The sequence below is a fragment of the Panicum virgatum genome, chromosome 8N, assembly GCF_016808335.1.
Source record: "Panicum virgatum strain AP13 chromosome 8N, P.virgatum_v5, whole genome shotgun sequence".
NCBI classification, from domain to species: domain Eukaryota; kingdom Viridiplantae; phylum Streptophyta; class Magnoliopsida; order Poales; family Poaceae; genus Panicum; species Panicum virgatum.
Window position 1 is genome coordinate 45,719,970 of NC_053152.1, and position 27,947 is coordinate 45,747,916.

The window sequence follows — 27,947 nt, forward strand, 5'->3', positions numbered from 1 at the left end:
TCTCTCCTCAATCCGATGGGCAGGACTGTGTTGATCAATGCTGTGCTTGATGGACATCTATCCTACATCATGATGTCTCTGGCTTTACCTCCTGGAGCAATTGCCATGATTGATAAGCGACGGCGTGGTTTTCTCTGGACTGGTGAAGGGGATTCAAATGGTGCCAACTGTCTGATCGCCTGGGATTGGGTGCGGCAAAGCCGGGAAAATGGCGGGCTTGGGATCAAAGATCTGGCGGTCCAAAATGTTTGCTTGCTTCTGAAACTTCTGCACAAGCTACATGCTGGGGAACAGTCATCGTGGGCTGCTTGGGTTCGTCGGCACACTTACCTGGCCTCCCTCACTGGCAACCTGCAGGGATGTCACTGGGACTCTCTCCGTAGTCTCCTGCCCCTGTATCAGGCCATCACGACTGTGACGGTGGGCGATGGCCATGCAACCTCATTTTGGCAAGATGTCTGGCTGGAAGATGAGTGCTTCTCTGACCGTTTCCCGGCTCTACACGGTCATTGCAAGCGGGATGATCAGTCGGTTGCGGCAGCTCTCAACGGTGGCCTGCGCAGCCAACTTGTCCCACGGTTAACTGCTGAAGCCGCTGGGGAGCTCGCTGTTCTTGAAAACAAACTGTCGGACGTAACCCTCACCGATGCCAGAGACACGACACACTCGCCGTTTGCAGATGCAGATGGGAAACTACACACTACCGATCTTTATGCCTTGCTCAAGGGTGTGTGCGCCACTACAAACTCACCTGTTAACTACTTCTGGGGCAGTTGTGCCCCTCCCCGGGTTCAGTTCTTCGCCTGGCTACTGGTCCATGAGCGGATTCAGTGCAAAACAAACTTGGCTCATAGGAAGATCCTGTCGGACGACACCTGTGAGCTGTGTGGTCGGTGCCCGGAAACGGTTGTGCACCTGCTCTTCTTCTGTGACTTCGCTGCCTCCTTCTGGCAAGCCCTGGGATTCGATATACCTGTCGATATGGAGGCCAAGAACATCCGCAATCTTCCCGGGCCGGTGCATATTGAAAAAATGCACTACGATACCTTCATCCTCATCTGCTGTTGGAGTTTGTGGAAGCGTAGGAATGGCATTACTTTCCGCTAGGAGACGATGACGTTACGGCAAACGCTGCAGGCGTGCAAGCGAGAAGCAAAAACATGGAGCTGTCGCCTTCCGTGTTCTGATCTAAGTCTTGGTGACCGCTGCTGTACTCTTTTTTCTTTGGCAATGTAACTTAAGTTAAAAAACAGTGTACCACATCTGGTCATTCAGGGCCACCTTGAAAAAAGAATAGAAAATCAGGTGGGGGATCTTCTCCCCCTCCGTTGACCCCTCAAAAAAATTCTCTAATAACCACGATAAGAATTTCCAGTACAAATTTATGTGGACACTAACAATTCCTCTAATTCTTACACTGCACTCTGGTCTACTTTTCTGAACTTGTTCAATATTTTGTGTTTCTATTAATGGAGATCAAGAGGATGGATCTACCTTACTTAAAAATCTTAATAGCACCGGACTACGAACAGGGACAAAGTAGATGCTGGTTCCATTATTTTTTGGACTCTGCAGGGCTTTGACTTCTGACCTGGAATATACGTTCCTCTAGTAATACGTGGCAGTACAACTTGAAATCTACAGGTACGTAGAGAACTACATTATCACTGCAAGCACGCCTGGACGACTTGGGTACATGGAACAAGGTACTGCCACTTGTAATTTGCTAAAATAAATTCTTATTCTATGCTGTTTTCTCTACGACGACTGCTTACATATGGATATACCATCAATTAGCTTGTCCTAAGTCTTCACTGGAAAGAGATCCACAGATCCTATGTTCCTTGGAGAGATGAGCATCAGGCTGTGGGTTGTTCAAGCATTTCTAACTTTTTTTCTCGAATACGTAGGAGAGATGCGTATCGTTGTATCAAGACGAAGAAAGGTTTACAACCGCGCAGAGCACGAAGCCCACGCACGAAGGTACCGACCCGGTACCAAAGAAAGGAAAATACAGAGTCACCAAGGGCCAACCCACTCTCGTACTACTCCTGTTTAAGACAACCCAAACGACGTGCACCTGCATGAATCCAGAGCTTTATATCAAGCTTGATCTTCTCCTGCAGCTCTTGCATGGTGCAGCTCGTCCTCTCGAACAGACGGTTGTTCCGCTCCTTCCAGATCGCCCATATGATGCACATGAAGAGGGAGTCGAATCCTCTCCTGCGTTCCCACACCTGCAAGCGTCGAAGATGCTCCCACCAAGCATTTCTAACTGAACCCCTCTGTTCTGGACAAGCAGCTACTGCAACTGCAAGATGCTTCCTCCTCTTGCCTGCAACCTGATTACCTGAATGAGTTTCTTTCAGCAATATTTGAGGTGGGTCCGTTCTTCTCAAGTGACTTACCGGACGAAAGACAACCTGATGAAGAGAAAATGGCAAGGCTGCACCAAATGTTCTTTCTGCTTCTGCGATGAAACCACACAGCACCTTATCTTTGAATGCCATATGGCAAGGTTCATTCGGAATGCAGTCTATATCACTAGTGTATCGAATCTGTTTGGTTCTTGGCTTAGAAGTTTTTCTTTGAAGTTTTGAAATCAGATTCTTATTGATGCATCAGCTCTTTGTTGGGCTATTTGGTTGAGTAGAAATGATGTAGTGTTTAGAAAGACCAAGTGTAACTCTTTTTTTTCAGGTCATTTTCAGAGGGACGTACTGGACAAGGTGCTAGTCTTTACTCTTTCAAGAGCAAGAGGAGAATACCCTAAAGAAAAACTGCCGTCTTTTGGAAGTCTTTACTCTTTCAAGAGGAAGAGGAGAATACCCTAAAGAAAAACTGCCGTCTTTTGGAGTTCACAGTGATGGAGATTCTAAGAAAGTTTGGATGGAAGTTCAGCAACAGAATTGAAGCTTGAGTCCGTGCTTTTTTCTTTCTGTTCTGCTGTCTGGTTCCTATGGCCGTATGGCACCTTGGGTCTAATTAGTTGTTTGTGTGTGGACTCCAGTGGCTGTAAGCATGCATTCACTTGTGCTTCGATTCCAGCCGGGGTGATGGCGGCGGCAGCTGCCGCGGACGGGTCGGAGCGGGAGGGTGCCGATTCAGATAAAATCACAATTAATAATTGCGATCCAAACTAGGGGCTCCTCAAAGAGCGTTCTTGGTTACGAAAGCGCCAGTGCTGTAGGAATGACAAGCAGTTTCAGTAGTCTAATTCCTTAAGCTTGATCTGGCAGCTCCTCATCAGTTTTTGTTATGGGTCTTTATTTGTGATTTTGTGCTGTTGCACTGTCTCAGTGCTCTGCGTCAAGCCCTCAACGTATATCTGCTAGATGCGTGCTGGGAGCCTGGGGTAATGTACAATGCATCTGGATTTTAGTGTTTATATGAATGAATATTACCTTGAATTTTCATTTTATTCATATGCAGCATTATTATTCATTACCGCGCTCAGACAATCAGTACTATAGAAAGGGTCTTTGATCCAGCACATTAGTTCCAACTCTCATTGGACCCGGGACCAATAAAAGTTTTAGTCCCGGGTCCAGAGATCTTTTTTCCAGATTGGTGCTCCAAACTAGGATTAAAAATTACTCTTTAATCTCGATTAAAATCACCATCCGGGACTAAAGGTTTGAGTGCCGGACGAAACCAACAACAGGGATCAAAAGTTTCTGGAGCTGCCCGACTCTCTTTCTCTCTCCCTCCTTATCTTTTGAGATCTCCGATAACATTCGGGGCGGGGGAGGCGCCGGGGCAGCCCAGCCACATCGCCTGAAATTCGTTGGGCCTTCCGTTGCCCATCGGCTGCCTGGCGATGCCCTGGAGCTGTGGCCACTGTTATTTGCATTGCTCGGCTCGTGCCGTGCCACTGGACACGCAGCTGCCTGCCTGGCTTCACGCCTCGCCCCCGTAGCCGACGCGGGCGCCGCATCCTCAACGGTCAACGCCGCGTGGCCTGTGCCGCTGCTGTGGCGGCGCTGTTGCATGCATGCTGCTTCATCACGGTTGCTTGCGACTATCTCTAGTTCTCTACCCGGAGCCGATTCACTGATCTCTTTTGCTACTTTTTTCTTTCTGGGATAAGTTGCCCTTGCCCTCGTCCTCTCCGCCTTTGTTCTTCTTCGTCGCCTGTACCGTGGAGGTTGGATTTGCTTCTTGCTCTTTGCGATTTGTTGCATTTAGTGTCTTTTTTTTTGTGACTTTTTCGCGTTTAGTGTCGCGACGGCTTCCTCCACGCATGGTTGTTGCGGTTTCCCTGTTTTTCTTGAGCTTTGCTTTGATCGTTGCTGGTTTTTAGCTTGTTCTTGCTCTGTGTTTAACTTTTCTGTTATGACTCGGACGAAGAACGGGCCTTTGCTAGAGTTTTATTTCCAGTTTTTTTCCCAGATTTTAGTGCTGCCTGGATTCCTTCCTCCTGTCGGAGGGTTTTCCCCCCCTTGACCGTCTCTTCATGTACAGTAATCTTTAGGGGTGCATGTTCTTCTACCTTTTTTCTATTATTTTGCAAGTGCCTTGCGGATCTACAGAGGGTTGCTACTCCTCAGATGCAGGCTCAGCTCAAATTGTAACACTTAAAAATCCGCAAGTCTATATTAGTTACATTGGATTACACAGAAGAAAGCTTTACAGTCATGATTTCACGACTAAGCTAGAGTTTGCAACTGCTTACTTGATCAATATATATTCTGCTAAAAGTTCAGAATATGAAGAGCTATGATACTAACTTGAACTAAACACAAACAAACTTGGATCGTAACCTGCAGAATGGGATCACAGGTGCTAGGTACGCACACATATAACTTTATTTACAGCAGAGATACAAGCATTGCCTCCAATGTTCTTCCTAATAAACAATACGTTAAACAAAACAAGGTCTCATTTTCATACGTACATGCAGAGAACTTCCACCGTTGGAGCACAACATCAAATTAAGACCTGCGCCGCATGCAAAGACTTCAGCCTACACAAGAACACATACTTTAAAGTAGTACTTGCAATCCTAAAACCCTATGTACAGTATGCAGACTAATGACTGTTTCGTTGCTGTGACTTTAGCCTACATGTAACATAACCTCGATTTATAATCTTATTTCACTTTCCATTGTTACCACTTTTGAAGCACTGTTCTTTGTCAAACATATGGGCGTGCGCAAAACACTAGTCCTTATCTCTCCATGACTCCCGTTGCCGTTGGGTATCCATCACCCATATCCAAACCATACCCGTTGTATTTGGGTAGGGTACGGAATTACCCATCTAAACTTGGGTATAGGTAGGGTATATGCAGATAATACCCGTTTCATCCATATCCATAAGGAGCGGTGGCCAGCGGCCTCGCCGCGGTGTCCTCCGCGGCCTCGCGCTTAAGTCGCCGGTGGCCAGAGGAGCGGCGAGAGATTGAGCGCACGTCAGCACCATGCTACTCGTGCTACGGCAGCGGAGTTGGCAGGCCGAGAGGAGCACAGCGGTGGCGGCGATGGAGTTCACGGGCAGCGAGGAGCCAAGGAGGACAGCGCCACAACGGTGGTGGTGGCGGAGTTCACGAACAACAAGAAGTCGCCTGCTCGCTCTGGTTTCGCTTGTAGGCCACCACCCATGCGCAGAGGCTTGTTGCATAATCTGCTTACCCATGGATTATCTATGGCCGTTGGGTAATTATCCACACATTTGGGGATGGATAAATTGGGGATGGGTAACATGCGGGTATGGGTGTGGGTGACCCGTTCCTTCCCCAATGACATCGTTATCCATGACCCCTCTCCTCACCACTCAATCATCCTCTCACCACACTTATCCTCTCCTCTATCCCTCATCTCCTCTAGCGGCGTTGCCCAAGCGGCCGGCCGGCACCCCAGCGCGGCCAGGTCTGGTGGGAGGCACGGCCAGGCCCAGCGGGCGGCAGCTCGGCGTGGCCCCGATGCAGCCAGCTAGCCCGGCGCGGCCAGCTCCAGCGGGAGGCGTTACCACATAGCTCGGCGCGGCCGGCTCTGGCGGGAGGCATGACCAGGCTCAGCAGACGTGGCCCTGGCACAGCCGGCAGCCCCGGCGGGGGCATCTCGGCTGGGCCCTGGTGAGCGGCGGCGCAGCTAGGCCCCGACCGTGCCTCGGCAGGCAGCGGCACGGCCAGTCCCAGCGGGGACGCTCCTTCTGGGCGCACCGCCCGGCGGGCGGCGTGAGGCCAAGGCTTGAGATTTTTTTTTTCAAATATGTATATATGATTGGGATTGATTTGTGAATGAGTCTTTTGTGGTTGTGATTGATTTTGCGAATGATATATTTGTGATTGTAATTGATTTTTTTATTGCTATTTTGGAGAAATGTTTGGAAATGGAGAGAATTGCCTGCGTGCGTAGACGAGCCGAGCTGGCCTACGTCTGCAGACAAGCTGATTTTTTTTATTTCCAAAAAAATACATTGGTCCCGGGTGTATACCTACTGGGACAAAAAGTTTCGGCACATTAGTTCCGGATACGGGATCCCGGTTGTAAAATCGAGATAAAAGACAGTTGATTACCGGGACTATTGTAGGGTTATGTAGTAGCGATTCTTACAAATAGGTCATTGTTCAGCCCTAAATTAAGTGCTGCCTCTAAACTGGCAGGGACATTTCACCAACAAATATAGTTCAAAAACTTCAGACATCGTGGTGCAGGAAGCTGCGTCGATCACAATCGACACCAAGCAAAGCTTATAAGCAGCTGTACACTGCTGAGCTGGCTGACTCACAATTTGAGACAGTGCGAAAGCTACTCCCTGCACTCCGGAGCGCCTGCCCTAGCCTGGGCCAGGGTGGGTATAATTAACCGAGAACCGAAAAACGAACCGAAACCGAAATCGAAATAACCGAAAACGAAAAAATCGGTTCCTTGTTCGGTTCCAGAAACCATGGAACCAAAATACTTCCTCTGGAACCGAACAAATTTTGGTTCTGCCAACAAATTTTGGTTAGTTCGGTTAACCGAAACCGAACTGAAAGAATTGAGAACCAAAATCCTCGGTTCCTAAAATTTCTTGGAACCGATCGGTTCTAATTTCTTAGAAACCAAATTTCTTAAAGCACCGAGAAACCAAACCGAAGAACCGAATGCCCGCCCATTACTGGGCATCGACGCCTGATGGGCCTGCTGGGAGGTTATTTTATATGGTTGTCTCAAACATGAGTAGTCACTAGATAGGCCGCCATGGTGACCACGTCTGTTTCTTGCTCTAGGAGCATTGTGTGCCCTACTTTGTCAGACGATCAAACTCTACTCCGCTGGTGTAAATAAACCAAACGTTCTATTTTTTTTTCTTCTTAACAATGATGAGCAGCTGTCCTGCATATTCAAGAAAAAAAGGAAAAAATATTCTAGATACACACATGAAGTATCAAAATAATATATTTTATTCACTTTACATTGAAGATTTAACCACTCACAAATTTTTACGAAACTGTACCCACTGTACATGACACAAGCCTGGACCCATGGAAGGTGGACCAGGAAAGATATATTTTTATCTCACAATCATGCATGCGCAGAGAGATAAGGAAATAAACCTGTGAACTCATTCCCACTGAAGTCAGCCTTTCTCACCGGTTTGAAAACGTGGATTGCAACCCTACTCAGATCCTGAGTCCTGACAACCAAGAATTCTAACACGGTGGCCGAGAACACTGCTAATTTGGAGGGCCTGGAGGGCGGCAGGGTGCATTGGGGTCTGAGGTACCTACCACATAATTGAAAAGTTAAAATATCAGGGTGTAATTTATCACCGTGTGTTCTCCTTACAAGAAAAGCCTTGTTCCTGAATCCATGTACACACAAGGGAATCATTCGATCCTTTCATATACTTCATAAGCTGCAAAATCTATTTTTAATGTTTTAGTTTTAGATACTAAAACCTTTAGAATTCTACAATGAGAATTGATTAAGGCAATGACTAAATAGCGACATACAGTTTCTTAATAAAAAATGGTTGTGACCTTCTCAACGTTGCAGCACCATAAAAAAAATAGCTGTATGTGCGCATGTGTATGTGCTTATTTGCGTTTATGCTATGTTTTACAAAAAAAAGCCACTCTAATTATCCCTTGATGAGAACTTGTATGAACCTTGTGTTGCTTGAAATGCATTGTTTCTTGTCCTGTGGCTGAGCCCCTTTGTGCGTGAAACCAGCATGATAGCCCATGCAATTGCTTGGGCAATGTGTTGAAATTACTTTGCAATTTATAAGAAACCAGCACGATCGTGTGACATCAACTTTGTGGTATTGTTAGTTTTTCTCAATGTTATCCTAAACGCTAAATGGTAAATAGTTGGTTAACTATAGTTTAGCTCTTTATTCGGGTTAAAAAGCCATTTAAACGATTAAACTGGCTAAACAGATTATTAAATAGTGGATATGGTTGCTACCATCTATATAGTTTACATGGCATGTAAGCAGACTAATAAATAGCCGTTTAGGCGAACAGGTTTTTCTAGGGCGTGAAGAAGTTGCTATTTGTGGAGGCACACACAGTTCATTTAGGTGATAGGCAACAATAATGTTTTAATGTCGCCCATCACCTGTACAAGTGAGGGACAAATGCTTCTCACCTTTTTCAAGTCATCAGTGCAGGTCTCTCCGGCCCATGTAACTGCCTAGATAATAGGATAGAGATAGCGTGTGGACAACAGTGATTGTATTGTTATAGTAAATTAGCGCATTTTTCTGTCCCTAAGAATTTTGGTTACTGGGTCCTCTCAGATCGAGTGCCCGCGAAAATGAAGGTAGGAGAACATAAATCTAGTGGAAATCTATTGCACAGTGATTGTGGCAACATTTGATGCTTAACGCATGGCACGCTTGTAAGTGCAATATAGAAGCCCAATAGTAGTTTATATAGTCCATGTGTGAGAGCTGTGCTCGCAAGACTAGTTCATCATTTGCAATCAATAGAAAGGCCTACTCTACCAAACAAGAAAAAAGGCACTAGGCAGTAGGCACTTACTACAGCTCCGGGGATGCGTTGCGTGTGCGAGGTAGATGCCAGCCAGCTGGACCAGCAGCAACATGGCCGCGCGAAGGAAAGACCTTGCGGACATGGTGGGCATAGCAACGTTCAATTGAACACGCATCCTTGGAGGACGGTTGGGGTGTGGTGCAGAATGTTAGAGCCTGAGTTTGATATATATAGAAGGGTATGGTGCTGTGTATCTGCTTCTACAATCCGAATCTTTAAAGCCACACACGTCTCATTCTCGATGCAATCCACAATCCAGGAAGTTTGTAGGTAAGGGCAATATGGTCAATTGGAGTAACATCAGTACAAAGGCTCACGCTGTCCCACGATTGATATGTCCTGGTTTCTGAACCATGAAAAAAAACTATGTCACTATTGACACCATTTTATGCATATATAGATGTATATACCAATCGTAAAAAATTAGAGGAATTTTACTGTGCTTGCAAATAATGCCAGCCACTCATTGATCCAGATCCAATGGCAAAAAAAAAAAGAGGTACGTATAACGAAGAACCTAAGTGGTGGGTCAGGAACTAATTTTAAAAAGTGAGTTCGAGGGTATATTAGCATTTTCATTATACCAAGAGATTAACTATAGTACAGTAATGTAAATTATATAATCATCTCATCCTCTTGGAATGCCGTCCATCGTCGTCAATCTCATTGTAGCTACGTACTCCTGTACTTCTTATAGCTCTTTAATTTGGAATCATTAATCAACCCTAATACCCTAAACCCCATGACGTCGATGGTGTGCCCTGAAGCCGGAGAACACGATGACAACGGGCATACTCAACGCCTTGGATGCTCCGAAGACTTGGTCCAGCTGCAAGGCGGGCCAAGGACCTCCTCCAGCAATCACCCGCCGGCCGCAAGCATTCTTCTAGCACCTAAACCTGGAAGACCCACGAGCTCCCTCTGGAGGACGAATAGGGCAAAGCAACGAGCCATTCTATGAGGGACATGTATGGAGGACAAAGAAAGTTTGATGGAGAAGGAAGCCACGAGGAGCCCTACTTATAGCCGGGGGGAAGGCGGGAACCCAGCTCGAAGGAATCTAGACCCCTCTCAACAGGGGGCGCAGCGCCTCACAAGGCAAACAGCTGCCATCCCTAGGCAGTGCGCCGCGAGTTGACCGCTCGATGCAGGCCCCGGTGGACAGGCTCTATTCGGGACAGAACCCTGACCGCTGCCTGACCGAACGAGCCCCGCCGTAGACCTACGACACCTGTGCGACCGCCGGTCCGGAAGGAGGATCACTCGCGATAGCCTCTGGCCGATTCTTTAAGTCGCTCAGAGGCTCGGGGGCTACACCCACTGGGTGCGCTCGTGCGCACCCATTAGAGTAAAAAAGACCTGCGTTACGTCCTATCTCAGGACAACTGGCTCAGGCCAGCCGCTGCAGCCGCAGAGCTCTCTGAGAGAGGCCGGAGGTCGGCACAGAGACTCGGGGGCTGCGCCCACGAGGCACGCTAGCGTGTACCGACCAAGAAAGGGGGGGAGTGCCACGCCCCTTCGATACCGAGGGTCACGCCCATCAATATGGCCGCTGAACCCTCTGAGCGAATCTCTGATTCAATCAGAGGCTCGGGGGCTACACCCAGTGGGTGTGCTCGCGCACACCCACTTTGAAAGCAATGAGAAGCGAAGGGTACGACCCATCGCGTCAACAGACGACATCCAAGCAGAACCCTCAGCACGCCCTCACTCCAGACGCGAGGGGGTCGGGGGCTACTGATGGGGGTAAAAGTAACGTGTACCCCATAATTGCTTGTCAATGCTGAAGCACCAAAAGGATTAGACTAACGTGGACCAACAAAGGGCTGGCCCGAGTCAACCTCGGTCCACTAGGCGCGGCTCGAGACGAGATGAAGTGGCCCATCGGTAGCACCCTCTGCCTCGCCCGACCCCTGTGGGAGGGCATCGCTCCGACTAACCCCGTGGGGAGGTTTCGCCTCGCCCGATCCTCGCAGGGCGGGGGGCGCACCGCCACGTGGCGACCCACCAACTCTGTGGTACGGAGATCGTCATCGGTCAAAATGGGACCCACGTGGGCGGACGTGACCGATTGCCCATGCCACGGTAAAAGCTGCGACAGGACCCGGAGCGACAGGGCCTCACCGATAGAACATTGCACAACCAATCCTCTAGAAATCAGGACCAAGGATGGGAGGACCGTCCGGACGAACATCGAGACCGGAAGGCCATCGCCTGCTGACACCAGCGTCATCAGCGGGGCGTCATCCACAGTGCGCCATGCCATTTCCCATCCTCCATGACTGTTAAGGGGGGAGTGGGGATGAATGATCGCCGTCACCATCAGCAAGGACCGTGGGCCCGGCCCGCCTTGATGGACATATGAGGAAGGGGGTCGGATCACGCCCGACCCCCGCGGCTTCCTCCTTTTTACGCTTACATCATTTTGTATCCGACCCTCTCTTCCCCTGGGACAATAAAGGGGAAGAGGGGTGCTCCTTATTACGGGACCGAACTTCACACTCACTCACACGCATCCACAGACACAACCAGAGACCTGGGAGCCCTTTCCCTCTCTCGCCCGTTTGTAACCCCTACTGCAAACTGAGTGCAAGAGCGCAAGAGCTCGAACTAGATGTAGGGACATTCCGTCCGAACCAGTATAAATCTTTTGTCGCATACTTGCATTACCATCCGAATCAGATGCCAGCCAGCTGGACCAGCAGCAACATGGCCGCGCGAAGGAAAGACCTTGCCGACATGGCGGGCATAGCAACGTTCAATGAGACTGTCTGAGCCTGAGTTCCAGAATCGTAATGATATATAGAAAGGGTATAGTGCTGTGTATATCTGCTTCTACAATCAGAATCTTTAAGGCCACACACGTCTCATTCTCGATGCAATCCAGGAAGTTTGTAGGTAAGGGCAATATGGTCAATCGGAGTAACATCAGTACAACTATAAGAGGCTCACGCTATCCCCCGATTGATATGTCCTGGTTTCTGAACCATGAAAAAAAAAACTATGTCACTATTGACACCATTTTATGCATATATAGATGTATATACCAATCGTAAAAAATTAGAGGAATTTTACTGTGCTTGCAAATAATGTCAGCCACTCATTGGTCCAGATCCAATGGCTAAAAATTAAGAAGGTACCTATAACGAAGAACCTAAGTGGTGGGTCAGGAACTAATTCTAAAACGTGAGTTCAAGGGTATATTAGTATGAGAAATTTTACAATGATGAAAAAAACTATGTCAAATTTTATGGAGTGCTTTACACATTGTTTTCGGTATTGCTTAACCTTCACATAAATTATTTACTTAATCAATGGATCAACCATGGGGAAATAAACCAAGCACTAACTTACTACGGGTGCGGCTACTTTTTGTTAGGCAATATACCTCACAATGAACACAGGTGTTTATGATAATGGCAATAAAAAACTTTCTGCAAGTTTCATTTAGGGAAATGTACTACTTAGTTGCAACAGTGTGAATATTATCCGGAGTTGCATTGCTCACTCGGGTGTGTGTAAACTGGATATGGCATTGTTGCACTTCTTTGCCTCCCATTGATGGTCCCCCAGATTGCGAACTGGTTTTTAATTTAGTATTTGCATTTCTAAATTTTTTGTTTATGGTTGTGTAGCATTTAACACGTACTAAGTGTGACTCCTCTTGTGGAGGTTAAAGCCATAACTTTCCTTCACTTATGTTAAAAAAAAAGTCTAGAGCAATAATTTACTTTTATAATTTTCCAAATATATCATTTGTATGATGATGTAATAATCGACAATGGCCATATGCATTCGATGATGCAAAAGGTTGGATCTTTATCCATTTTCTATAAGAATCTAAAAAAAAGTCAATAGGGCTACTATGAAAAAGGTGAAGCATATTTACGTCTAGCATAATGGAGTTATCGTATATTGGCTTTTAAAAATATCTACTCTCTGTTGGTATAGGAAGCTGTTTTGAGTTTATTTTAAGTCAAACATATCGTGCATTCATGTCAGGGCGCAAGTGGCGTGCACTACTGCAAAAAAATTTATAGAGACGGGCAAAATGACATTTTTAGGGGCGGACGGCGCAACCGCCCCTGCTTTTTGCAGCTAAAATTGATGATTTGCAATGGTGGGCACGAGAGCCGCCCCTGAAAATGCATTTGCAGGGACGGGTTACCCCCTCACCCGCCCCTACAAATCTATTTCCAGAGTCGGGTAACACCCCTGCCCGTCCCTAAAAATAGATTTGTAGGGGCGGGTGAGAGGGTCACCCGCCCCTACAAACAGAATAAAAAAATAAAAAAAACCGTCCGCTCGCGCCGCCGCCGCCGCCGCACGCTCGCGCCGACGCACGCTCGCAGCACCGGCCGCGCGCGGCAACGCCGTCCGCTCGCGTCGCCGCACGCTCGCCGCGGAGCGCGCGGGCCGACACCGTCCGCTCGCGCCGCCGACGCCGTCCCCTTGATTCACCGCCGTCCGCTCGCGCCGCCGCGGGCCGACGCCGTCCGCTCGCGCCGCCGCACACTCGCCGCGCCGCCGCGGACCGCGCCCGCTGACGCCGTTCGCTCGCGTGCAGCCGTCCCCTCGCTCCGCCACCGTCCGCTCGCGCACCGCCGTCCGCTCGCGCCGCGGCTGCCGCCGGCTGCATCCGCGCCCACGCCGCCGAAGGCCGCCGCGCGCTCGCCCCACGGCCGCATCCCGCCGCTTCCGCGCCCACGCTGCCGGAGGCCGCCGCGCGCATGCCTCGTGGCCGCTGTGAACGCAGCCTCCGCGTTGAGGTGGACGCCGGCCGGTCGGCGCAGTAGTGGAAGAGCAAGGCCGAGTCGTTGGAGACTCGCTCGCCTGGGAGAAGTCTCCACCCGCCCTTAGAAATAATTTTTTTTCTATTTTAAAATTTGTTTAAATGAAAACATGTAGCGAAACACATCACAAAAAGATGAAATTTTCACCATTAGCCTATTGTGTCATGTAGAAATTTTAAAAAATATCAAAACCATATTTCAATGTATATAAAGGTTATGATTGTGGAAATCTCAAAGTATAACTTGAGTTATATAAGATACTATATAGTTATAGCTATGAGAGAATTTATAACAAATTTTTGAACTGGTAAACGATCTTAAATGAAAAAGTCATCAACTACAATGTTTTAGATCTCGTCATTCTCTATAATTTTGATATAAAATTTGACTTCATCCGAGACCATATTAAAAAGTTATGAATTTTTTTGTGTGGAACCATTTTCAGGGACGGGTGAGGCATCACCCGCCCCTAGAAATACCACTATTTTTAGGGGCGGGTGAGGGGGTCATCCATCTCTAAAAATACATTTTTAGGGACGGGTCGGTTGCTACAGTGACTCCCCTCCATTTATAGCAACGGGTCAAATTTTGATCCGCCCTTAAAAAAATGAAGTGTTGCTACAAATTATTTTTGTAGTAGTGGCGGTGACTCTTCACAGCTGGAACAAATTTATTGAGCGATTCCATGAGCTGCTGTTGAGACTTGAGAGACATGGTGATTCAATGAATCAATGTATCCAAATGTGAACGTGGAAGATGTGAGGCCGATGAATGACCAGTAAGGTCAGTTTCAATGGGAGTGTTATAGTAGTGTCATGGGCATTAAATTGACTGACATAACAATGTTTTTATGAAGAGAGAGAATGAAGAGTGTCATAGATAGTGAGAGTAGTATCATGGTGCTGACACTCCTCCGATTTGATTATCTAATTTATAGTTTTGATAACTGTGTTGATTATACTATCATTGAGACTGACCTTAGCATGGTAGTCGACGACTGACTGGCGACTCGTGACAAGAACAGTTCTCCAAAGACTCCAAGAGGTGATGTTCACAAGCTTGTTTCATTGTGTCCATGATGTGAACGTGGACAAGGACAATTGCCTGTCGGTAATAATCAAACTAACTAAGGCATGTGGAAACATGTCACACCCGGTTTTAAGGACAAAACCGAATGCATAACTATATGTATGTCAGGATCAAGTTTCATATATATAGAGACATCATAAGTGAATAATCAGTACAGTATCACGAAAAAGAAAAACTAAAACAATTAAAAGACTATCAGAGTTTACAGCTTATCCTGGAAACGGAGACTCCAAACTTCACAGGCAATCGACTGGGGGGTTGCGTACGCCTAGAACTCAGCAACAACTTCAATAGACTCCACCATAACTTTCTCCTTCTGAGCAGCAGTAAGCAAGGGTGAGTACACTTATGGTTGGTACTCAGCAAGGCCACAAGAAATAACCAGAATGTGATTTAAATCCATCTTTAAGTTTATTAATCATGTGAGGGTCCAAACCGCTCGTGACCGTGAGCACGACTGATATATCAGTTTTACACTCTGCAGAGGTTGTACACTTTCACCACAATTCGCGTAAAAGTTCCAAAGAACTTTAAACCCAACCACGCAATGTGCTAGCTAGGCACAATACCACACTTCCGAGGTGTGATTGCATAGGGACGCTACGAGGCCTTTACAAAGAATCCCTATATGTATGTGTTGGTCCCTGCCGTGCGGTCCCTCAGAAGACACAGCTTCCTTCACCCGCTCCACAACACAAACTCATAACCACCAAGCGGAACAACCCCAACACAACATATAGTTCATCTAATTACTTAGCCAAGACCAGAGCCCATTAGTATTGTGGTTGTACTGTTTTCTTGGGTGGTTCTCCATGTTCCAATTAAATCATACTACTCTTGTAAATAAAGCATAGATAGAAGTATGGTTAGGGTCACTTGCCTTTCTCCAACGAAAAGCTACTCTTACTACTCTTCAGCTTTTGCTCACTTGTAATTCTTGATCTTCAATCTTCGAACAACGATCCTTCTACTCGGAACAATCATCGGGCAAATATACAAAGCAAACAACAAGATACCTCTAAGAACAATACACCAAAACAAAGAAAGGCTTTAAAAGAACGTACTAAAGGATAGGGCTCGCTGCTATGGTTATGGGAGCGCAAGAAACGCGGAAAACGAAACTAAAACGGCGATTCTATGGGATAAACGATGCTTCAGGGATCTAGTCGCGATTAACTATAAAGTTAAGAGCTAACAGAAAAGATTTGTAAGACACAACAAAGTGTGCTCACAGAGGATAAAAAGGTTACAAAGCTATTGCACACATCACAAGGATCATGTGAGCGCAAGAATCGCTGAAAACGGAGTTGAAACGTGAAAGATATGGCTAAAACAAGATTCTAGGGACTTGTTTGCAAAAGATTTAAACTTTCAGGGGCTAGCTCTAAAGAAACTAGGGACTAAAACGAGATTTAACCTAAGATACAGGGGCTAGCTTGCAAAACAACGCACGAAGGATGGTGGGTTCTATTTTGGAAAAGCTCAGGGTGTTTTCCGTAAAGATTTGGACTAAACCAGAAATAGTTTTGAACTGCGATGGACGGAGGGTTGATTTTGGAAAAATGGAGGGGTTTATTTGCAAAAATGACCACGGTTGAACGGTATTTGGTTTAGTTGACTCGGGTCATTAGATCTGGGCCGCTGGATCTAAATCGGACGGCGGGAGTGGATTGGGGTGGGCTCGCGGCGGCGCAGAGCTAGAGCGGGCGGAGCGGAGCTCGCGGCGGCGCATGGCGGATGGCGGCAACGGCGAACAAGACCGAGCGGAGCAGAGCGAGAGAGAGGGAAGAAAAGACGGAGGAAGTTGCTCACCGGAGAAGAAGGAAATCGTCGGAGTCGAGGAAGAAGGCATGGGGTCGACGGCGAAATGGCGACGACTCACGAGAAGGAAAACACCACGACGAAGAGGACAACGAGCTGAGCACCGGGGTGGCGTCGGATTTCACCGGAGATGCACGGATGCGGAGGATGGTGGGATTCTGGGGAAAAGATTATTTTAGGGATTCCCAAACAAGGAGCCTCTCTACGGGTAGTCTATATTTTTGTGTGGAGTTGCCATGAGAGGTTGGTTTAATATATAGAGAGAAAAGTCTCGCCATCCCACATCAACTAGCAATGTGGTACTAAACCTCCCTCCCATGCTAATGGGCTTTACGTGCCTTTAGCCCATTAGGGAACACATGAATGGGCCCTTGAGGTCCATTAGGGATTTATGCACTTTTGATAGACTTAGCCCATTTAAAATTTCGGAATTAATTATTTTCGAAATTAAAATAATTCTAGAAAAATCTAGAATTCATATTTAAAGTCCGAAAAATATTCCAAATGGCCCGAAAATTCTAGAAAAAAATCCTAGAAATATATTGGGACCTAACGAACTCAAATAAAATATTTGGAGCTCATGAGAAGATTTAGAAGAGCCTCTAAAAATTAGAGTTTGCTCTAGGGAAAATGGGAATAGAATCCAGAAAAATCCGGAAAATTCCCGGGAAGAATTTTTGATGATAGAACACGTTTTGAAAGGTTTTCACACTCAACAACACTATGCATGCGACATGAATGCATCACCAGAAGAACAACATCATTTAATTTGAAAAACAACCAATATTTATTTTCTTTTACACTAAATTCTCTGTGAAGAAAAATAAATGTTGAGAAAATTTTAAAATTTTGAGAAAATTGTTGTTTTATTTTTAATTTTAATCACATCCTGAAATTCAAAAATTTCAGGGTGTGACAAAACAAGTATCTGGTGTTAATATAACTTGGACTAACGGACAAAGGTTGGCACGGTTCCTAGTATATATTATATATTGTTAGATAATTAGGCAATTTCAGGTATATTTTAATTTCAAAATTAAACGTATATTTGAACAACATTTTCATGACTGTAGTGAGCGATATATATCATGTGCACGTATTTAGGATTAACACAATCTTGACAAATAATAGAATGAAACACAAGGTTTCAACCTATACCCTAAGGTGGGACCAATGCCGGAGACACCGGTAACATCCTTACCATCTGGAATAGACATGTTATTTAACTGGCTTTGTTTGAAGTAGTCATACGATGGCGATGCAGAAAAATGTTGGTAGCGAAGTCCTGTGAACTGTCACCAGGAAGTAAACAAAGGCCCCATTTAGTTTGCAGCATGCTAGTGAATAGTGACAGTTTGACCGCTAATTACGGTGTCAAATAAATGCAGTTTACAAAATCAACTTCAGAACCCCCGCGCTAGTGACCCTGAAGAATCTAATGATGCATTTGACCGCGCGATTAGAGGATAGTTACTGTAGCATGACTATGGCAAATCAGCGATTAATTAATGTCATTAGATTCGTCACGAAAAGTTACACCCATCCCTAAAAAGATTTTGCAAATAGACTTCATTCGGTCCTTCATGCGGAAAAGATTCTCTTCTAGCGCTAGGATTGTAGCGCCAAACCAAACAAGGCCAAAACAGTCGTTCATAGGGAGGCCACCAGAACGTAGACGAAGTAGTCGTTTAGAAACAAGCAGTCATATAAAGATGCTCCCCAAAAATCTGATCGTTCGCTATACCGAGCAGGATCTTGAGCTTATAGAGGTTCCGGAGGTCTGCTCTCGCCATTACTGTGTGCGCAGTGCCAGCGATGGGAATCCAGAGAAGCAGGTGAGGGAGAAGAGAGATCTTCTCAGCAGGAGTATCTGGAACGAGAGGAGAGCGGCACTACTACGAAAATAATTTTGGGAGGGTAAAAATGTATTTTTATGGGCGGCGTGATACCTACCTCTAGTTTTTGTTTCTATAAATACTATTTGTAGAGGTGGGTAATGCGATCGCTCCTAAAAAAATATATTTGTAGGGGCGGACGACAGGACGATTCGCCCTTACGAATCGAAAAAAATGAAAAAGAATCTGGCTTCGCGCCGCTGACCTGCCGACGCGTTACGCGCCCGCGCTTGCGCCACTGCCAGGCATTATAATACTGACTAGGTTGTTGGGTAGTCAATTTTCTAGAAACTAATACTAACAATCTTAGGACCACTGATGGGACACTGGACATGCATAATGCAACAGCAACAACTAATAGAATACAGAAAGAGGTTGCGAATCTAGATCTCTCACTGCGTGGAACTCGGCCTTAGCCAGAACACAAGCTTTGATTATTCTCCTCCCATTTTTGAAAGGACTCCACCAAATGGGGCTACCAATAGTTGCTGCTGCTGCCATCCAAAACAGGCTAAAAAAAATTCAGTAAGCATCTGTAAGCATTGCAGCATCGCATTCAGAGATGCTCTGCTAATTTTTGCTCTTTTACTTAACCAATCAAATCGAGCATAGATTTAGCAGGCATAATCAACAGAGTATGGCATGAAACTTTACAATTACATAAAGCATGGAACAAATGATTGAGATTGTGAGAATTCAAAATGATACTCAGAAGATATTTGCAGAAAGATCTTGAAACACCAGATTATCTGATAGGTCTACAGGAGAATTCTAGATTGTAGAATTAAATGTCAGTAAGGGTTAAGGGCAGCAAAGAGAACACAAACTTTCCTCTACACTGCTCTGAAGATTTCTGGTACTTCTCAGGATTCACAAAGCACACATGAACAGTGACTATAGAAACCATGCAAGGGCCAGCAGCACGGTGCTTTAGACGATGTTCCTGCACATCCTTATTCTTGGCTTCATCATTGACTCGAGTAGCTTCATCCCTATGAAACATGATCGCCTAATCCTCTGCTTCGTGACATTAAGCACTGGATTTTGCATGCCATCGGGTGAGGGAAAGAGTACCGTCCTGTGCAGATAAATGCTTGTCAGAAAGAGCAAACCTCAAGTTGAGCTCCATTGGTTCTCAACCTGTTGTTTCCTCGGTTCAGTTTACTAATTACAGACTTACTGCATCCTCCATCCCGTCGAGAGAAAGCATTACTGCGTTTATGCAGTTATATGTGTTAATCCAAGGCTCAAATCATAAGTTCATAACAAGAACAACACCACTGTCATGAAAAAACGGGGGAAGAAAAAAAATCGATGTTGAATTAGTGACACTAAAAACAACATCATAGCAAGCCTGTTTAACATAGAGAGAAGATACACACCACTGTCATGAATAAACGGGGGAAGAAAAAATGGCATCAAGTACACTCAGAATCAATACCCCATCCTGATGTGTGAACTTGTACCTTATTAAGGACACTGTATCAGTAATTAGGAACTCCAGTACATTAAGGATAAAGATCCCAGCGTGTAAATCCGAGTATCAGATGTTCAGATCTGGTGCCAGTACTGGCAGGCAGGTCTGTTACCAGTACCAGATGCAGTACCCTGAAAAATATCAATTGTTGCAGTAAGTTCAGTCCCAGCGCCCGGACAGGACCATCAGGGAATGATACCGGTACAATGTGATTGAACGGCACGGCCCGTTAGCTGCTTGTCATCTACAAAGGAGCACGGAAACTTGCCCGTGTTGAAATACGCTAGAAGGTTTTCTACAAAGGTTTTCTTATCGGCATCTAGTATGCAGAGATCTGATGACTTGTGGAATAAAAATCACAAACATCAGAAAACATCAATATGTTCACTTACACACAAAGTACTAGTTCAAAAAATTGTAGCAGCTTGACAAATGACGATACATTAGTTGTCTGAAACAAATAAAGTAATTGTATAAAGTAACCAGTTCTTATATACACACTGCAGGAACAGAAATATGCAGAGCCTGCAGCTCCACTGTTGCTGCAGGCCACAAATTATAAATGTGTAGCAAATTAAAGAACACTGGTATACAAACTAAAGAACACAAGTACACAACCAAACCAAGAAGGTGGGAGGAACTCTGGACAAGTTGGCTTGAAAAGGCGTGGTGACTTGGGACATAGATCTATATAGATGTCTCCCACCATGATACTTCTTCTGCACCCTGCATCTTCTGATCCCTGGTCAATGTCCCTAACAAAATGAGCTGATGAGTGAATATGAATAAATGAGAGATGTATAGCTCCTTGTCAGTGAGCCTTTTACAAAGAGGGATGGGAAGGAAACATGCAGGCTGCTATATGGCAATGGCAAGTTAAAAACTGGAAATGCGTTTCTCTTTGATATGTGCAATCTTCTTCCAATTTGGATGCCCATCTGTCAGACAGGTCTCCGTGAGTGAGATGTCGCAGTTGTGAATTTCAAGTTTCTTGAGGGACAGAGACAAACTTGGTAGTGACAGGATACTATCTCAGTTTCTGAGAGCCAATTCCTCAAGGGATGTTAGGCACTCCATGTCCTCAGGCAAAGAGGCTGCTCCCCAAAGTCTGAGAATCTTGAGGGACAGAGGTAATCTCGGTAGTAAGTAGTAACAGGATGTTTTTGCACATCTCCAGAGTCAATGCCTCTAGGGATGTTAGGCGCCCCATGTAATCAGGCGAAAAGGATCCTTCCCAACTTACAAGTGTAAGTATTTTTAGGGACTGAGGTAACAATGGTAAATTGGTAGATACGGGATATTTGGGCACCTCACGATGACCAGTTTCTCGAGCAATGTTAGGCTCTCCATGTTCTCTGACAAAGAGCACCACCTGCAGTCTGAAATGATAAGTGTATGCAAATACAAAAAGGATTCGCCGATCATGGGTGGAGCATTACAACTTGAGAGCTCGAGATGTTGCAAGTTCTCGAGAGCGTCCATTTCTCTTGAGAACCAACTAGGGTATGTTGATCCGTTGTAGTTCATGATTTTCAGAGATGTGATAAGGAATGGTGGACGGAGGGCCTCAAGGGCCTCCTCTTGAGAGTCTGAACTCTGATCACAAGCCCTCCCTTCTGCTAACTCCTGGCCTAACGTCAAATTGGAATCAGAGCTCCATTGCAGTACAAGATCAGAGAGATGCACCTTGTTAGCAAGCTTGGCCTGCCAAGCTTCCTCCTTGCTTTCAACATTTTCAAGTCTTTCGATGTTTAGAGTTCCTCGAAGGTTGTCCAGGTGCTCCAGCTGCTGTATCTCATGACCCCTTGCCTTCCTCACTCTGAAGACAGACAGAGTCCGGAGCAACGTCAACCTCCGTATGTCAGAACAGTCAAACACACGGCATATCACATAACGCAGATTGACAAGGTTGGCTATTTCATCTTTGAAGTGGAAATCCACAGTGGTGGTACACCTGACAGCAAACTTCTGGAGGTGGTAGAGCTCGGTAAATCTGCGCGGTAGAGTGATGAGAGCTATTCTTCCAAAAAGTCCAAGATAGCAAAGATGTTTCTGCTGACCAATACATGGTGAGATTGTCGACAAATTACTGTCCACCTCTACAAGCACCACCCGCAGCCTTTTTAGATTCTTGATCAAGCTTCTGAAATCTTCTACATGCATACTCTTGTTGCTAGAAGACATTATTAGAGTGCACAGTGACTTCAAATTCAAAATCTCCTCTCGAAAAACTCTTTCATCATAGGATACAATAAACAGATGCTGGACATCTTTAGGAATTTTTCCCACCATACCTTTCTCAATTCTAAAACAATCACTTCCAGCAACTCTTGCAGCTAAATCGTGCAGCGTATCATGAATTGTAAAGTACTCTTCGTTAAACTCCTTTCCCTTTAATTGAATTAACGAGGTTGAGAGTAACACATCGAAGTAGTCATGACTGACATCTTCTATATCCTCTGTTTCTTTTGTTGTCTTCACAAAGCCTTCTGCCATCCACAGGTGAACTAGCTCATTGCGCTTCAACTTGTATGTTCTAGGGAAAATACTACAATATGTGAAACATTGCTTGACATGCTCCTCAAGTTGTTGGTAGCTCCACCATAGAGTGGCCATAGTTCCATTGTTTAGCATCTCACTGTTCATGGTACGTGTCCAAAAATCAAAATCCAGTCTTATTTTGAGCTGTCCTGCAACTATTCTTGCTGCCAGAGGTGATCTTCCTAGCTTGTCAGCAATTTTTCTCCCAATTGATTCGTGTGATCTTAATAATTCTTGGTCACTGATTTTAGCACCATCAAGTGCATAATGCATGAACATCAAGAAGAATTGCTCCTCAACCAAGTCGGAAATTGAAACAAAGTTCCGAGCACCAATAGCTTTTGCTGCATCTGCAGTTCGAGTGGTTACTAGGATTCTGCTTCCCATCTCCGCAACCATCAATGGAGAAAGTAGTAGACCAAGTTGTCTCCTATCAACTTCATCACCCCAGAAATCATCCAGTACCAACAAAAATCTTTTGCCCCTTAGTTTTGCTTCTAATTCCCATCACAGCGTGTCAACATTAGTTAACTGACCTCTTTTCCTACCTGATGCTATCTCTAACATCTCAGTGAAGATAGCATCCACACTGAAATTCTGAGAAACATGGACCCACATGATAAGGTTGAAATAACCATCACCTCTTTCTTTGTCACAAACATATTGTGTCAGGGTTGTCTTCCCTGATCCTGGAATGCCATGGATACCGATAACAGAGTAAGGTTTATCATCAGCAGGTACATCACGAAGCATTTTTCTTATCATATCAAGATCGCCATCTCGGGCAAAGACAACTGAAGGAGTTGAAGCACACCTGGTGTGTGTTCTCACAGTATTGCTTAGTGTATTTTTGATACAGTCACAGCTGACTGGCGACTTCAGCAATGAAAGAACATTGTGTCCTTCATCAATTAGGATTTCTAACTTATCTAATGATGCCTCCAGCTCCGGCCTTGATTCAATGGGAACACTAAAATCCATCACAGTTTCAATATCCTGTGAAAGCAAGTTGGAAGTAAATTTTTAAGGAAGAAAATTGTGTTTTTGGTTAATGCAAACTGATTAATATACCATGCAAAGCCCTTTGGTCGAGGCACCAAACAAGCTTGGACATTTCAGGTAACAGAATTGGATGTAGTTATCCACAATCCATGCCAGATAGAATTGCCACTGAGACCCAAAAAAGGGATTTCATTGTGTTTGAGGAAAAAAAGGTATTTATTTTGCCACTGTGACAAGTCAACAGATTGACCAAATCTACATAAAAAAATTTACCATCGACAAATGAATAGAAAAGATAAAATCACATCTATGTGTGCATATTTGGAAAAGGGGATTGCTGCAATAATTTGAGGAAGTTCAAATTTGAATGAAATACTATGGATTGGGGTACCAATAGCCCTTTTACAAAATGACCCTTAGGCGTTTCATCAAACATCAACTTCCATCACTCTGAGAACCAAACTGATTGTCTCTGCTTGCTGGTTATGCAGATAAGTGTCCAGTTACTAGTCAAAGGTTACAAACCCTGTTCCTTTTCATTGTCGAGTAGCCAGTTTGCCAGTGTCATCACCATGAACCTGCATGAACTTGGCGCCACTGTGGTGCCAATCCTATCTAGTGTGCCACCTACTGTCTCCAGCATGACGTTTTATGGTTACTGTCGGTCAATTTATTTTAGTTTTCACCATCAATAAATTAAAATTTATAAAGATTGACAATGCAAGATAATTATTTCTAGACTTGTGAAAAGTACTTTAACAATATTTAACTAACATTATCTGAAATGTCATAAGTTTCAAATAAGTTATTGGTCAAAGCTTCATCTCTTAGACTCTAGGGGTGTTTGCTTACTTGAGGCTTATAATAAGCCCCAAATGAGCCCCATTTCATTCAAACATCAAGGTTTAAAGGTGAGGCTTATTATAAGCTTCTCCATAAGCCCATAAGCCCCTTTAAGGGATGCTTATGAGGCTTATTTCCTATGGGCCCCACCAGAAAAACAACACTTTCCAACCCCTACCCCTATTTAATACTCCTAATTGGGGGGAGGGGAGGAAAAAGGATATTAATGAGGGGCACAAAGGTCATACCTACTACATAGGCTTATTATAAGCCATATAACCAAAGACTTATTTGAGCTTATTATAAGCCTCTCCATGTGAGAGGCTTATGGGCTTATAACAAGCCTCAAGTAACCAAACATGCCCTCTGTAGATGTCCTAATCGATATGAAGTTTGAATCAGATGGAGTAACAAATACAACTCTACTTTAACCATACCCATTAGGACTAAACATACAATTTTATTTAGGAATAAGCATCACATTTGTATGACAACGCAACTTTATTTTCAATTATATCCATTCAAATCTATTTCCATAAAGTGAAGATAAGGAAACGAACCTGCTTTGTTCTGCTCACAGCTTGAAAAGGGACATGACTTTTGAGGCGGTCATAATCAATAGCATCAAGGATGTCTTCAGCTTCATGAAAAGCAGTCTTGAGCTCCTTCATCCATTGCTCCAGCCTTGCCCTCTGTGAACAGTCCTCAGTAGTCGCTTCAAGCATCAGCTTCAGCTGTAGAATCTTCCTCTGCATTTCCTCGACCTTCTCTGTCGAGGGAAAGCCGATGTAGGAGAAGCATTTGTCGAGGAGCTCGGAGATCATTGGAGAGACAATCCAACCTGCGACCGAGATGCCCCACCCTACACCGGTACCGGCAGCGCTCGCCGCCCAATCCATCAGGAGCTCTCAGTTTTGGGGAAGGAAGACTGAAGAAGGAGATAGGCACCTCTAAGAAATTGCATACTTGTAGGCAACGATTCTGTTCTCGAGAGTCAGATAAGACACACAAGTGGGAATTTCCTAGCACTATTGGCAACTAGAAAGTCAAAAGTCTTCATCCTAGTGGCACAAATTGATAGCATGCTTGTGAAGGAGCAGTTCAGCAGTTTTTGGATCGAGCTGGAGTCGGTAAAAAGCAAGCAACTCTAGATCTAGTGTCACATGCTCACATGTAAGCAAATAAGTGGCCGAGTTCTTGCGTGCTGCCATGGTCGCTGACCAGCTAGGGACATAATCTAATGCCACTTGAAAAGATAACTTACGCAATCTACATATTTGTGCACAGATCTGAAAAAAAATCAGATCAATCAGGTGACAAAAATTTAAAAAACAAAAGCTGCGATTTCCTTGTAACGCCTGAGAGCTGCAAGGGTATCCATTTTTCCTGGAGGTTTCTACTTCTACATCTCCTTCATTAATCTAGAGGGGGGAAGAAGACGGCGGAGACAAGAATACGAAGAAACTACCTTGGACGGCTCCGCCGTCGAACCATGGAAGAAGAGATGCGTCGGGATGGCCATCGGCAAATGCAGCGTGAGCGCCGGAGTTCGCCGCCGCAGTGCGCCCACATGGCCGGGCCGCCACGGCGAGCAGCAAGCTCGGAGGAGAAGAGATGAGGGGTGGGTTACGAATACGAAGCTGTTCAAGGGCCTTTTTGTCAAGTACGCCACAGAAGGGGATTCATGCATAGGGGCTAATTGAATGGACTGAATTAATCGAGGGCTTGGACGTCAAATAATATACAACCCACTCCTGCTTAACATAATCCCTGTTATCTGCACGCGACGGGCCCCAGCCCAAGACGAGGCTAGTGGGGTCCCGTCGCGCAGCTTTATAAAGAAGAGGTGGGGACTGGCAACTCTGGCCATGAGGTTCACTACCGTCACCATTCCCCGCCTTGAAATCCAAATCCGATCTATAGAGAGGGGCTGTCAGCGACGGAAAACTTCACCAGCACCGCCTTCTACGACTCCGTCTATCCTTCTATGACGTCGTTGTTGCCATCTACCCCAACTTTGATGCCACCACTGAGAAGCCTCCACACTGACAATCGCCGCCCTAGAGGGGACCTACAACACCGAACCAGAGATGGCCGGATCGAGCTCCAGGGCAGCAAGGGTCTTTCCCTTCTCTCCCTCTCTGTGTTCTTGTTTTCCTAGATCTAGGACCTGTTGTAACTCGTGAGGAGAAAAGTTGTACAGAAACCCCACATGATCTATTCTCTGGTGATCCTAAAGTCTACCCATGGTGTCAAGAGCCTACTCAAGTGAGTAGATCGACATGGAAAAGGAGGATTCGACAGCGGCGGGGCTTACCACGGCCTCTCCGCCAGCTCTACCACCGGCCACCACCGCGCGGAGAGCCCACTAGAGCCGCGGTTCGTCGGCGGACCACCGTCGTCGCGCGGCAGTGCGAACTCGAGCCGCCGCCGTCTCAGACGCGCGCGCCGATTCGGGTCACAGGGCACCACCGCTAGGCCGCTCGACAACGGCGCGCTCCCGCACGGGTGAGCGCGCACGCCGGCGAGTGGGCCGATGGTGGCGCCGGCCACCTCCTCCGGCAGCCAAAGTGGTGGGAGCCGCTGCTCAGAGTAGGGAGGAAGGGGGAGGAAAGGAAAAGAAAGGAAGCTCGGAACCAGGGGAGGGGGGTTGCTGGCCATGGGCCGGCGGCCGGAGCTCGTGAAGGGTCGGTGAGTGTCGCCTGCGGTGGCGCTGCCGCCGGCTCGGACCGGGGAGAAGGAATAATGCCCTAGGGTTTGAGGGAGGAGGTGCCGGTCACGGGTTTTGTTCCCGTGATACGCGCACTCGACCGTCCATCGCGTTGGACGGCCAGGATCTAGGGCGCTGCGAGTCGGGCTGGGCTAAGCGCCGCTCGGGAGAAAAAAGAAAGGCCCAGGTGGGTGAGAGAGGTGCACCGCTCCGGGTCGATTTGCCAGCCCGGTCCTCAGTTGCTGGGCTCCGAGCCCACAAAGGTTGTGGAGCCGAGCGGCTCAGCGCCGCAGGCAAAGGCGCAGCCAAGTTAAGCTGGATACACAGTGTGGGCCATTTTCGGTGATTGGGCCGCGGAAGAAGGTGCTGACAGCTGGGCTACGCGCGTAGAACAAGCCGAATTCACAGTAAAGCACAAAGCTTAGTTTCATTATTTCAGAAGCATTTCTTCTTTGAGTTTTATACAGTTTTTGGTCTCTATTCAAATTTGAACCAATGGGATAATTTGTTTTAGAGAACAGTAAAGTTTTACAATGATATTGCTTCTGAATAAATGTGTTTTACATGTTTTGCAGCAAATGATTAAAGTTGTTGCTCTTAATTTTAATTCAAATCAACAAGAGAATTATTTTTAGGAGCACGATTAGAGAGCTTACTTTGAGTATGTTTTGTACACTTTTTACCCCTATTCAATTTTGAATCAACGAGATAAATTGTTTAGAGAGAAAATGTCTACAAAGCACTTTTTTTGTAAAGAGAAGTTTTCTGCTGCTATGGGAACCAACTA

At 45.8% G+C, this 27,947-nt stretch overlaps 1 protein-coding gene and 1 long non-coding RNA gene across 4 annotated transcripts; both read right to left on the minus strand.

The window, feature by feature from the left end:
• Positions 1 to 7,359: 7,359 nt before the first annotated feature.
• Positions 7,360 to 9,166, minus strand: LOC120686452. The gene is made up of 2 exons (XR_005680190.1): positions 8,978 to 9,166; positions 7,360 to 7,713 (listed from the first exon to the last, which is right to left on the minus strand). It is a non-coding gene; the product is annotated as an uncharacterized LOC120686452 (long non-coding RNA).
• Positions 9,167 to 20,489: 11,323 nt separating this feature from the next.
• LOC120686788 (putative disease resistance protein RGA1) lies at positions 20,490 to 26,093 on the minus strand. Of its 3 annotated transcripts, none has more exons than XM_039968987.1 (3): positions 25,919 to 26,093; positions 25,011 to 25,378; positions 20,490 to 23,601 (listed from the first exon to the last, which is right to left on the minus strand). In XM_039968987.1, exon 3 carries the CDS (start codon positions 23,002 to 23,004, stop codon positions 21,322 to 21,324), a length of 1,683 nt encoding a protein of 560 aa, XP_039824921.1. In that variant the 5' UTR covers positions 23,005 to 23,601; positions 25,011 to 25,378; positions 25,919 to 26,093; the 3' UTR covers positions 20,490 to 21,321. The 3 variants fall into 2 exon arrangements, with proteins under 3 accessions (XP_039824921.1, XP_039824923.1, XP_039824922.1); XM_039968988.1 differs by having other exon boundaries at positions 25,011 to 26,093.
• Between the last annotated feature and the right edge of the window lie 1,854 nt (positions 26,094 to 27,947).

Excerpts from the sequence above, each read along its gene's own strand:
- LOC120686788 (XM_039968987.1), bottom strand. The coding sequence starts at position 23,004 with ATGGTTGCGGAGATGGGAAGCAGAATCCTAGTAACCACTCGAACTGCA.